This window comes from Bubalus kerabau, chromosome 1 (genome assembly GCF_029407905.1).
Source record: "Bubalus kerabau isolate K-KA32 ecotype Philippines breed swamp buffalo chromosome 1, PCC_UOA_SB_1v2, whole genome shotgun sequence".
NCBI classification, from domain to species: domain Eukaryota; kingdom Metazoa; phylum Chordata; class Mammalia; order Artiodactyla; family Bovidae; genus Bubalus; species Bubalus kerabau.
The window spans coordinates 35,693,823-35,707,929 of NC_073624.1; the positions used below are offsets into that span (position 1 = coordinate 35,693,823).

At 36.9% G+C, this 14,107-nt stretch overlaps 1 protein-coding gene across 10 annotated transcripts in view; it reads right to left on the reverse strand.

Moving 5' to 3' along the window:
* The window catches only part of SOX5 (SRY-box transcription factor 5), a 1,162,090-nt gene that overhangs the window by 402,648 nt on the left and 745,335 nt on the right, over positions 1 to 14,107 (reverse strand). For all 10 annotated transcript variants that reach the window (XM_055571976.1, XM_055571993.1, XM_055571999.1 and 7 more), the window contains one exon: positions 10,040 to 10,271. In XM_055571976.1, the coding sequence (XP_055427951.1) occupies positions 10,040 to 10,270 (231 nt within the window). In that variant the 5' untranslated portion in view covers position 10,271. The remainder of the gene's footprint in view (positions 1 to 10,039; positions 10,272 to 14,107) is intronic.

Sequence of the window (14,107 nt, forward strand, 5' to 3'; positions counted from 1 at the left end):
TTTTCTCATGGGAAAATTTCATATTAATATGTTTCTGATCCCCATAGATGAGTTATACATCAACTGTGAATCTGCTTAGCCCTTTTTAGCCTGTATCATATAAGATCAGATCAGATCAGTCGCTCAGTCGTGTCCAACTCTTTGCGAACCCATGAATCGCAGCATCCAGGCCTCACTGTCCATTACCAACTCCCGGAGTTCACTCAGACTCATGTCCATTGAGTCAGTGATGCCATCCAGCCATCTCATCCTCTGTCTTCCCCTTCTTCTCTTGCCCTCAATCCCTCCCAGCATTAGAGTCTTCTCCAATGAGTCAACTCTTCGCATGAGGTGGCCAAAGTACTGGAGTTTCAGCTTTAGCATCATTCCATCCAAAGAAATCCCAGGGCTGATCTCCTTTAGAATGGACTGGTTGGATCTCCTTGCAGTCCAAGGGACTCTCAAGAGTCTTCTCCAACACCACAGTTCAAAAGCATCAATTCTGCGGCGCTCAGCCTTCTTCCCAGTCCAACTCTCACATCCATACATGACCACAGGAAAAACCATAGCCTTGACTAGACGGACCTTTGTTGGCAAAGTAATGTCTCTGCTTTTTAATATGGTATCTAAGTTGGTCATAACTTTCCTTCCAAGGAGTAAGCGTCTTTTAATTTCATGGCTGCAGTCACCATCTGCAGTGATTTTGGAGCCCAGAAAAATAAAGTCTGACACTGTTTCCACTGTTTCCCATGAAGTGATGGGACCGGATGCCATGATCTTCGTTTTCTGAATGTTGAGCTTTAAGCCAACTTTTTCACTCTCCACTTTCACTTTCATCAAGAGGCTTTTTAGTTCCTCCTCACTTTCTGAAATAAGGGTGGTGTCATCTACATATCTGAGGTTATTGATATTTCTCCCAGCAATCTTGATTCCAGCTTGTGTTTCTTCCAGTCCAGCGTTTCTCATGATGTACTCTGCATAGAAGTTAAATAAGCAGGGTGACAATATACAGCCTTGACGTACTCCCTTTCCTATTTGGAACCAGTCTGTTGTTCCATGTCCAGTTCTAACTGTTGCTTCCTGACCTGCATACAAATTTCTCAAGAGGCAGGTCAGGTGGTCTGGTATTCACATCTCTTTCAGAATTTTCCACAGTTTACTGTGATCCACACAGTCCAAGGCTCTGGCATAGTCAATAAAGCAGAAATAGATGTTTTTCTGGAACTCTCTTGCTTTTTCGATGATCAGCGAATGTTGGCAATTTGATCTCTGGTTCCTCTGCCTTTTCTAAAACCAGCTTGAACATCAGGAAGTTCACGGTTCACATATTGCTGAAGCCTGGCTTGGAGAATTTTGAGCATTACTTTGCTAGCATGTGAAATGAGTGCAATTATGCGGTAGTTTGAGCATTCTTTGGCATTGCCTTTCTTTGGGATTGGAATGAAAACTGACCTTTTCCAGTCCTGTGGCCACTGCTGAGTTTTCCAAATTTGCTGGCATATTGAGTCCAGCACTTTCACAGCATCGTCTTTCAGGACCTGGAACAGCTCAACTGGAATTCCATCACCTCCACTAGCTTTGTTCGTAGTGATGCTTTCTAAGGCCCACTTGACTTCACATTCCAGGATGTCTGGCTCTAGGCCAGTGATCACACCATCGTGATTATCTGGGTCATGAAGATCTTTTTTGTACAGTTCTTCTGTGTATTCTTGCCATATCTTCTGCTCTTGTTAGGTCCATAGCATTTCTGTCCTTTATCGAGCCCATCTTTGCATGAAATGTTCCTTTGGTATCTCTAATTTTCTTGAAGAGATCTCTAGTCTTTCCCATTCTGTTGTTTTCCTCTATTTCTTTGCACTGATTGCTGAAGAAGGCCTTCTTATCTCTTCTTGCTGTTCTTTGGAACTCTGCATTCAGATGTTTATATCTTTCCTTTTCTCCTTTGCTTTTCGCTTCTCTTCTTTTCACAGCTATTTGTAAGGCCTCCCCAGACAGCCATTTTGCTTTTTGCACTTCTGTTCCATGGGGATGGTCTTGATCCCTGTCTCCTATACAATGTCACGAACCTCATTCCATAGCTCATCAGGCACTCTATCTATCAGATCTAGGCCCTTAAATCTATTTCTCACTTCCACTGTATAATCATAAGGGATTTGATTTAGGTCATACCTGAATGGTCTAGTGGTTTTCCCTACTTTCTTCAATTTAAGTCTGAATTTGGCAATAAGGAGTTCATGGTCTGAGCCACAGTCAGCTCCTGGTCTTGTTTTTGTTGACTGTATAGAGCTTCTCCATCTTTGGCTGCAAAGAATTTAATCAATCTGATTTCGGTGTTGACCATCTGGTGATGTCCATGTGTAGAGTCTTCTCTTGTGTTGTTGGAAGAGGGTGTTTGTTATGACCAGTGCATTTTCTTGGCAAAACTATTAGTCTTTGCCCTGCTTCATTCCGTATTCGAAGGCCAAATTCGCCTATTACTCCAGGTGTTTCTTGACTTCCTACTTTTGCATTCCAGTCCCCTATAATGAAAAGGACATCTTTTTTGGGTGTTAGTTCTAAAAGGTGTTGTAGGTCTTCATAGAACCGTTCAACTTCAGCTTTTTCAGCATTACTGGTGCCTGTATCAGGGTTCTAGTATTTTATATTACAATCTGGTGACTTTTGTGCTCATCTTACCCCCATACTATACAAAAAGCTACATGAGGAAAAAGACTAGTTCTTATTCATTTCTACATCTCTGCTGATAGGTATCCACTGTATATATCTGAGTTGAATCTTTTCACAACAGCCCTATTAAATGAGAGCAATTAAATTCCATTAGACCAAATTTTCCTAAGCAAACACATTTTGCCCCATTACCACAGCATTAGAAGTTCTTACTTATTCCCCTGTCACTGCATAGCACTCTGTGAAGAAGCTCATGTTGGATCCTCATTAAGAGTCCTGAACTCCCAAGGCTGATTCATGGTCATGTATGGCAAAAACACTACAATATTGTAAAGTAATTAGCCTCCAATTAAAATAAATAAATAAATTTAAAAAAAAAAGAGTCCTGAACTATCTGGCAATATACATAATACTTTTTGGTATGTGAGAATACATCCATTTCTCAAAGCCTGGTTAACTTTAAACTCAACAGTAGTACTTCAAATACTGTGGCCATCACATGAATCAAGGTTTTCTCCATCTCGTATTAGACGCTCTCACACCTGGATGGAACGGAGTTGTGTGATAATAGGACACAACCAGATCTATTGGCCAACTTAATAGATGAGTTTGATAGATCCCAACTAATTGGTTTCCATGTGTCCTCATTCCTTCTAGGAAAGGGCCTCTCAGGTGGCACTATTGGTTAAAAAAAAAAAAAAAAAAAAAAAATCACCTCCCAACACCTTTCCAACACCTGTGTTGGAAAGATCCCCTGGTGGTGGAAATGGCAACCCACTCCAGTCTTCTCGCTTGGAAAATCCCATGGACAGAGGAGCCTGGCAGGCTAAGTCCATGGGATTGCGGAGTCAGACACAACTGAGCACACACACACACACACACACACACTCCTTCTAGCCTGAGGGTAATTTTCAGAAACAATGGAAATATAAAGACTGAGCCACTTACATTCAAATACAAGCCTAGCATTTTATCTAAATAAATTCCTTTGTGTGGTATTTTCTGACAACACTTACAGAATAATGTTCAAAACAATGTAATTTTATTGTATGATAAACATCAATTTAGCATAAAAAACAAATACAAACTTGTCATCATTTTCACCTTGTTTCAATTGAATTGGCCTTGTTTAGATAAGCAAGCCTATCTCTTACAGAAGCAACAGTTATAGATGAAAGTGTGTGAAATCGGGTTTGTGTGTGTGTGTGTGTGTGTGTGTGTAGATTTATACTGCCTACTCTCATAATTTTTTACTGCTACACTGCACATATGGCTTCCAAGCTTACTTTATCTGAATCTTTCTGAATCTATTCTCCATGCTATTAAAAAGCACATTCCACATCATTCAAAAGTAATTACACTTTTGTTTAAAATGTAGGAGAATGCTCTTTCTAAACAATGAAATTCTCATTATTAGAACTGGCAAAATAATTGTACTAGTGTTAACAACAGTATGCATTATACCATCACAATAACTTATGCTAAGTTGATGCACAAAGGTAACCAGAAATTTAAAAGCTTATAAAAACCACCATATAAAAATAGGAATCTTTACCATACCATAATTAAGGTCCTATTCTGTGACTTATTTTTAAATAACACATGTAGTTTTCTCTTTTCCTTCCCAAGTTTTCTGAACAGTACTTCACACATAAAATTATCCTAGTCAAACATCGAAAATGCAGTACTAACAACTGTCAGATTGTAAGCAAAATTTATACAAAGGGTATTTCAAGACACAGCTATCATATAGCAATTAAAATTATATTGGGTAAATAAAAGATTCCAGGAGTTGACAGTGAGCCTGAGCAAATAAAAGTCAGTCTCTGTCATGGGCACTGAATGAATCCTTTGAGTCTGTAAGAGTTAAAGGTTGCATTTCATACACTGGAGCTTTGCTATAATTTCATGCTTGGTTCTCAGTTATACGTCTTACTTCTATAGAAGATCAACTTAAAAAAACACCTTTTTATTCTGCTCCTGGACTTCAGGAAGAAACTGATACACACTGAATGTTACTGTATGATAACTAGTGTCTCTGCATGCTTAAACACATTAAGATACATCCAATTACTAAACCTAATCAACACATCATATACTCAAAGTTCTTTAACAATTCCAGGAAAATCTTATTAATATAAGCAATTCATGAGATAAAAGAGTATATTATAGCTTCATGCTTACAAATCCACTGGGTCTTTATATGTTCAAACAATTATATGCAAATATAATATATACTTCATATGAAATTCAGTTATTTATTGAGAGAACAATTCAAATTATTTTTTAAAAAACTGTAGTCTTAAGTAACTGTATACTTTAAAAATCAATCTTGGGAAGGAAGCAGCAGTGTATCCCCACTCTGCAGTCATACAAAACTGTTCACTCAACTCAAGAGGAACTTAAGTCAAAAGAGAGTTTGTCTGAGGTAAGAGAAAACATTTTATAGGGGAAAAAACGACAATTGGTTATTCAGTAACCACAGGTGGTCAAGACTTCCATTTCACATCCCTTTTGACACTAGAACAACCATCTAAGCAGCAGAAGTAGCATGTAACCAGATGAAATGAATGCCAGCATGGCCACCACAGAGTACCCTGGCAGCCTCTCATGCTGCTACTTGATTTCTCTTCAGACTTACTCTGTTTCCCTCTTGTGCTCATAAATAATCATGTTGACTGACATAAGGACATGTTCTGGATAGTTCTTTGAATTATGAAATAAATCTATCTATATCAGAACTATCATTAAAAATGAGCCAGAAATTATAGTGTCTCTTGCTTGTCTCTGAAAATCTGAAGTCACAGCCTCAAAACTCAGGTCAAAAAAAAAAAAAAAAAAAAAAAACAGACAGAGGGGACAAGAAAGTTTGTCCTTCATACACATAAAGCCCAGGACTGCCTTTCCACTCATATCATAAACAGACTTGCCAACCTTGTCTTTTACCTTTTTGAAGATTATATGGGGATTCTTGACAAGATTATGAGAGCTTCAGAGAAGGACCAACAGAATTAGTCTTTTTCATATTTATAATTATGTATCTCAATCTTATATTGACTAGAAATATATTTTATACTTATATGATATTATTATAATTATATATAATATTATTATAGTATAATATTATTCTGATCAGTAAGTAAAACTCTCCAAGAACAGGACTTGTAGTATTTATACCAGTTATAAATGTTTGGGGAGTTAGTCTTAGTTAGCCACTTAGTTTATTTCTCCAAAATATCAAGGCAAAAAACCCACAACTTCAGAAAGGAAGAATTCCATCTTTATCTGACCCATTTCAAACTTTAGCACTTGCATACCCTGAATATGAACATAGGACCCTAATTCCCCAAATTCAATATATGGCAGCAGTCATGAGGTGTACAGAACTTCTATCTCAGGAAATATTTTCCAACTTACATTTTATACTGAAAGCATTTCTCTATAACTTCAAGGCGGCATTAAAGGGATTACTTAGAAGTTTTACTTTGTCTCTAAACTATGTAGGCAATACAAAATGCAGACCTCTCAACATCTCTCTTTTTTATTAAAGAATGGAGTATAAATGTCACATATAAACCAGCAATGAAATCTGGTAACCTGTTTTTTTGGTTTCCTTAAATTCAACTCTATGATACAAAGATAATCAAACATTCCCTCTGTTTTCAAAGATACTGAATAGGAAAAAAATAACTATGTTACTATTGAAATAAAAGGACTTACATGAATATGACAATGGCCTAGTATTCAGAAAAAAATAAAGAATTTTGTGTTGAATAACAATTCTATGAATGTATTTAATCGTTTTGATAACTGGGTAAAATATATCTTAATCAGCTTAACAGCTGAATATATCATGGCTACTATAGCATGCTTTCTGTACTACATATTTAGTATATTCTACTTTAGTTCTAAAATTTTTAGAAAATCAGCATATTCACCATGAATAATGGCTTAACATCTTTGCTCAAAACATATTTTCTATTTAATCATCCATATAAAATTTGCTGTTTAATCAGTACTCATACATTGAGTATCTATTATATACTGGGTATCAGGAATACAACTATGTATAACATGTGTGTATATATGTATAACTGTGCCTTCAAGGAGAAGTACAGTGCATAGAAAGGCAGACATGTAGATACATAAATTATAACACAGACCATGAGAAAAGATATAAACATGTACCATGGATAAAGAACAGCAACCATTCTGCCTTGGGAAGTCAGGGAAAGCATCTGCTGCTGCTGCTGCTAAGTCGCTTCAGTCATGTCCGACTCTGTGCGACCCCATAGACAGCCTCCTACCAGGCTCCCCCGTCCCTGGGATTCTCCAGGCAAGAACACTGGAGTGGGTTGCCATTTCCTTCTCCAATGCATGAAAGTGAAAAGTGAAAGTGAAGTCGCTCAGTCATGTATGACTCTTAGTGACCTCATGGACTGCAGCCCACCAGGATCCTCCGTCCATGGGATTTTCCAGACAAGAGTACTGGAGTGGGGTGCCATTGCCTTCTCCAACGGAAAGCATCTAAAAAGAAGCAATTTTGAATTCAGTCTTGTGGGAGAAACACAATTTACCAGGAAAGTAAAATAAGAAGAGTTTTCCAGGTGGAAAGAATAAGTTTGTGTCATTAGAGGTCACCTGGTATGTTTATGAATATGCATGAAAACCTTCACAAGACTGAAGCACGGGGTCTTTGGCAGGATGTGGCCAAAGAGGAGACAAAAGGCATATTTTGGTGCCAGTCTATATAGAGCCTTTATGTGAAGAGAGTTGTAGACTAAATCTTGTAGGCAACAAGGACATACATTAGTTTCCAAAGTGGGATAAATAATCCAACTCTTTTCTCAGGGAAACAAGTCTAGTGGAAGTTGAAAGGAAGATGGGAAAGAGGAGAGGCTGAAAATTTGAGATCATATAAAAGAAATCAAGAAATTTTTGAGGCTGGAACAAATTTAGAAACCAAGTAGATATATACAGTAAAAGAAAATATCAGTGTTGATGTTACTAAAACTAAGTTAAATCATTTGAATGCACACTGTATTAACATTAAGTACAGCAGATCTTAAACTCTGGGGGGGCTTCAGATCTACTTGAGAATCTGATAAAAATCATAACCCTACTCATACGTGTGCACACAGAGAATTCTCCATTTATCTTCAGGAGAGCCACAAACGCTAGTTAAGAATTTCTCCCCTGGATAAAGTTGCTTGAGGAAAGGAGTCATAACCTTATGAAATTTATTTCCATAGTGCACAACAAAACCTTGGTACAAAGAGGGTAGTTCATAGGTTTTACTTAGTTATACTGTATTCTCCATTACAAACTGGATTTCATTTTCATTAACATCCTGCATTGTAGCATCCACTTGTGCCAACTACAGTATGTATTAACAATTTAACATACTTTTCTCATATCCATCCTTGAGTGTACTTAAGATAGTTTCCCCTTTCTTCTAGCAATAATTATTTATATTCACTCTTTTAAATTTGTGTGTTTACGTTTACAGCAGTATTACAGGAAAACCAAACCAAGAAGCACTCCCCACATGAAATTCCCTGAAAGAAGGCAATGGTCAACATATTGAGAGGGGGGAAAAGCATGAGCACTGATGCAATGCCAAATGGGGAGTCTGACCTCTACCCTGTTGAGCTGCTTACTATCAGTTTCCCCCTTTCTTTTTCTAGTTTTAACCTTTGTGAAGGAGGCCAAGAAGTTATATTATTGCACATTACTAACATGACTCATAGTAGAGGGGAAAGAAAGAGGACTTCTGGATAGTATGATTTAACTTGACAAATAAGAGATAATCAGAATATTAAATGTGTGTGCATAATTGTGAAGAGCTTATAAAATTTAAAAGCATGAAATCCAAAGCCAGACCATCTGGGTAAACTCTGGTTCTCCTACTTACTAGCTGTGATCTGGAGCAAACTATTTAGACTCACTGTGCCTCAGTTTCCTCCTCACCTGTAAAATGGGATTAATGATATCACCTCATTGAATTATTGTGATGGTTAAATGAGTTAATATATATCATGTGCTTGAAACAACACACCTGTAAGAGTACTATATAAGAGTTAGCTAAAACATTCTTCTTGGTAAGAAAATTTTGGCACACAGTCAAAAATACTCAGAGAAATTCTGCCTTTGAGGCTTAACATTTGAATGGAAGTATTTAAATCTAATGTGAATTATCAAAGGACAGTGTTTATTTCACAGATATTAGAAGATAATCTGATTCTTCTTGTTGGTTTAATTCTATATCCAGTAATTCAATGACATAAACAAGTGGGTGCATTTCAGTACCAAACACATTTATGATGTGTAATCATTTCCTAGAGAAGTCCCACCACCCTACAAAAAATAAATAAATAAATAAAAATTTAACAGAATCAGAGCCTTTTTTTAAAGATATGAGAATGTATGAAGAAATGTTTTTGTTGGTGTGACCTGGTTCAAATTAACAGCACTGGCATCCTTGAAGTAGAAGAAGAGGGGCCACAAAAAATGTGATACCCACCCAAGAAGTCATGTTGAAAAGGCAAGGGTGGCCCGACTGGCAGCTAAGTGCCAGGTTACCTTGCCAGCATGCTGTTTCTGCTTATTTAAGTTCCTAGGAAGAACCTAAAGGCCTTATTTATTTGTGTGTAGTCTTCTGTTTAAGCTTCAGCCAAAGATACTATGCTGTCTTCTCCCTCTCATCTGTGAAATCATGGCTTCCTAATCTTCTGCGGTGATTCAGCCCCCAGGAGCAGGGGCCAGATAAATTATCCAGAGCTGCAAATTCTAGAATAGGATGTACAAGGGAATTACTGAATTATGAAAGCAACACAGTGACTGGGACTGAGTTAGGAATTAGTGCAGTTACATCAGAAATGTATTGTCTCTATGAAACATGCACTTCTGTAATATTCCCAATACTGTAAGAAATACTGAAACCCAGTCTGAGGGAAGCAAAAGTTGAAAAAAAAAAAAAAAAAAACCACCCTGATTTATCATGGTGGAAATGCTCAAACAACGCTATAGCTTTCTCTGGAAAAATCAGAGTTTTATTACTCTTTATTAGAAATATAAAGATATCTAACTTTCTTGAGGACTAATTTTGAACATGTTAATATTATTCTTAGATTATGTTTTTCCACTAATTAAGTTGGGAGTGTCTCAAAAGCAGAATTCTTGAAAAACAAAAACCAAACCAAACAAAAACAGTTTAAGTATACTCCCTGCTGGAATCAATGTACTTATAAAGAATTCTAAGATGTTAGGAGTGAATCTTGTGTGTGACTATTAAGTAGATGATAATTACAAAGCATAGGACTGAAGCCAAACTACTAGAGGAGCAGATTGGTCACAAAGTGAGTGTAGGCACAATAGACCATGAGAAACCTACCATTGTATTGTGCTGAGAAGTGGGAGTCCTATGGCCACAAGTCTCTTGCGTCAGCAGAGAAACTGGCTGAAATTCCTCAGAGTGAGGCTTGTTGGGAAAACTCACATGCAAGGGAAGGTGAAAGGCTGGGAGCCCGTCACTCTCCTCTTCTTCCACTTTCTGTCTGCTTGTCACCATGGCTACCTCTCCATCTGCTTCCCCATACGGAGAGGCTGGTCGCTTGGAAGACATCCTGGAAGGAACAAAAGAGGAGAAAATAATGAAACCTCCACATAAATCCTTAATGCCGTCATTGTGTGGTTAGGGGCCATTGTAACAGAAATGCCTTTTTGTGCTGGCAGAGAGCAGGAAACCATCCAAATACCACTGCAAAGCACACACAATCAGAAACAATGGCCAAGCAGGTAGCAACAGAACAGTGCTTGTTTGTTGTGAGAATAATACACTAATATAGCACTCTCTTGTATTCTGGCTTCTTAAACAAGAGAATTCACCTAAGAACACTGCATAATGAAAGACAAATTCCATTTTAAAGCAAAGAAAAATACCCATCTCATTTTACACGTTGATAGACCTTATTGAAGACAGAACATCCATGAATAGCAAATCCTGTTGGCAGTTAAAAGAAGGGAAATAACTAAAAATTTTTTCACCAAAAAATAAACAAAGTAAATGAATGACTGTCATTAAAAAAAAATTGCATTAAAAGTAAGATTATTGTAAAATGTAGGAATATTGGTTATTGGCAAACCTCAGGTCACAGAACAAAAAGTTTGATATTTGTTTAAAGCTTATTAACAATTGAAGAAATTTTACAATCACTGTTAATCCTCAAATATTTAAGGACTTTTCTCTCTCATATCCCCAAATCACCCAATTTTGGCTTTTAGTTTAATATAAAATTTGAGGGTAGTTAAAAAAATGATAAGAATATAAAAATATTTCAATTTTATTTCTACAGTTTCATGAAATATTTAGCTGTAGATTCTCAGACTTATTTCTTCCTTAGAATACCTAAGCAAAGAAAAAATAAATTAAATAAGCATGTTTTGTTTTGACAAGCTAATGCCTATATGACAATACACTTAGATTTTTTTTTTTTTTGTACTTGAGTCTGATTGAGAATGTTATCAGAGGTTAAAAATAAATGGCAAATATGTTTAGTGAAACATAAGACATATTTTCTTTTCATTAAATTTTTCATGGAAGCAGAATAGAGTTAAATTTTTTAATTAAAAAAAAAAAGTCTGGTATTTACAACTTGATTTGACCTTGAAAAACACTCTAATTTTTGTTCAACAAAGAGTGTTTACAAAATCATCCATTCTTATTCTATACTACTGATACAGGAGACAGGAAAGTATGAACTAACTGCCACATCACTTCATTCATATATATCACTGATTTTTAAATTTAAAATGTACTACCAAATGAGAGGGCTCTAATCTCTGTTGAATGATGCTATTCTTTAGAATTTTTGAAAGACAAATGTATTTAAATGCTGGATATATTCTGTGAAGATATAATACCACAGTAGAAAAAATATAATACCACAGTAGAAAAAAATAAAGGCTGTGGAATCAGACAAACACAAAATAAAACACTGATTCTGCTACTTACTAGCTGGGAGACTTACTTTAATCTCTATTTCAGTTCACTCATCTTTAAAGTGAGATGTAATATCCACCTGTAATACTTTGAGAATGAACTATGTTCTGCATGAAAAATGACTTACAGAGCATTTTGCTCAGAGTAGACACTCAATAAAAAATACTGCTGTTTATTTCACTACCTTTAAAACTACAGTGTGACCCACCACCCTCAAAAACACAAAAACAACAGCAACAACAACAAAAACTCAAAAATGACAATGCAGATTGCATTTTAAGAGTTAAATTGTAAAATCAACATTGGATACACAGTCTCCAATAGAGAAATGTTCCTGGTTAGTCATACTTAACAATAAACTGATCAAATGTGTTATCAAGTGTTAAAGAAAGACTGTTATTAGCAGAAGTCTTGATCAGCAGAACAACACAGTAAGAAAGGAAATAGTAGTGGTTACGAAGCACTGTTTAAAGGAGAAACAGACTGGGCCAGCACATGTCAGGTATATTTAATTATTTCTGATCTCATTACTAAGGTTCTTTTGGGCTCCAAAATCACTGCAGATGGTGATTGCAGCCATTAAATTAAAAGACGCTTACTCCTTGGAAGGAAAGTTACGACCAACCTAGATAGCATATTCAAAAGCAGAGACATTACTTTGCCAACAAAGGTCCGTCTAGTCAAGGTTACAGTTTTCCCAGTGGTCATGTATGGATGTGAGAGTTGGACTGTGAAGAAAGCTGAGCACTGAAGAATTGATGCTTTTGAACTGTGGTGTTGGAGAAGACTCTTGAGAGTCCCTTGGACTGCAAGGAGATCCAACCAGTCCATTCTGAAGGAGATCAGCCCTGGGATCTCTTTGGAAGGAATGATGCTAAAGCTGAAACTCCAGTACTTTGGCCACCTCATGCGAAGAGTTAACTCATTGGAAAAGACTCTGATGCTGGGAGGGCTTGGGAGCAGGAGGAAAAGGGGAAGACAAAGGATAGCTGGATGGCATCACCAACTCGACAGACATGAGTTTGGGTGAACTCCGGGAGTTGGTGATGAACAGGGAGGCCTGGCGTGCTGTGATTCATGGGGTCGCAAAGAGTCGGACATGACTGAGTGACTGAACTGAACTGACCCCAAGTGTACTCTAAGTATGGAGAAAGAGCAAGGGCCTGGGATTAACAGTTAGAAAAGACTGAGTCTCATTAGAAGTGGTGAAGTGAAAGCCACTCAGTCGTGTCTGACTCTGTGACCTCATGGACTCTACAATCCATGGAATTCTCCAGGCCAAAATACTGGAGTGGGTAGCCTTTTCCTTCTCCAGGGGATCTTCCCAACCCAGGGATTGAACCCAGGTCTCCCACATTGCAGGCAGATTCTTTACCAGTTAAGCCACAAGGGAAGCATAAGAATACTGGAGTGGGTAATCTATCCCTTCTCCAGTGGACCTTCCCGATCTAGGAATCAAACCCTTTTATCCTGCATTGCAGGTGGATTCTTTATCAACTGAGCTATCAGGGAAGCTGATAGCTGTCTCATTGACAACACTTTTATCTATCCCCAAATTGACAGATTAAACTTTATATGATAACTCAACACTAGAGATATTTAACTCCCATTGTTTTGTTTCCATGCTCTCCTAGTAAACTGCTTTTTTAAAAAAATTCATTTATTTTAATTGAAAGATAATTGCTTTATGATATTATATTGGTTTCTGCCATACATAAACATGAATCAGCCACAGGGATATGTAGCTCCTTCCGTCTCGAACTTCCCTCCCACCTCCCACCTCATCCCACCCCTCTAGGTTGTCACAAAGCACTGAAATTGAGCTCCCTGTGTCCAAGCAAACTTCTGATTCCCATAAAGAGAATGAAGTGACAGAACATACTTAAATACACAAAGTCTTTGAGAAGTGATTTATCACATTAAATCAATAAAGAGAATAAAGAGACTTTAATTATTTCTTGGTTTCATATGAAACTTGACTACAATTTTATTCATTTATTACACAAACCATATTATTTATGGTCTGTGTGGGATTACTATTCTTGCTGGAATTAACAAACTGGTATTTTGGTGCCTACCCCAGTCTTAAATACAGTCAGTCTCTCAACTGTCTGAAAATTTCAGGCTATTAGCAAGAGTCAGTTTCTGGGTTATCAAAAAGAAAAGTATATCAGATGGCTTATTTAATGGCCAGCTGGCTAGTTAATACAATTCTATGACTTTCAGAAGACATTACCTTTCTGCTGACTTCTACTTTATTAATATCATTATTAATAATGACTATGAAAATTAAAAGTCTTAAAGTAGATAAAAGGTATATAAGATAGATAGTTAAGATACTGCTATTCGCAAAACTTCTAGTTCTTCCAATATCTAAACTATTTTTACACCTAATTGGATAAACAGTCTCTCCATATACATATCATGTTATAGAGAAAAAATCATAAGGTCTAAAATACC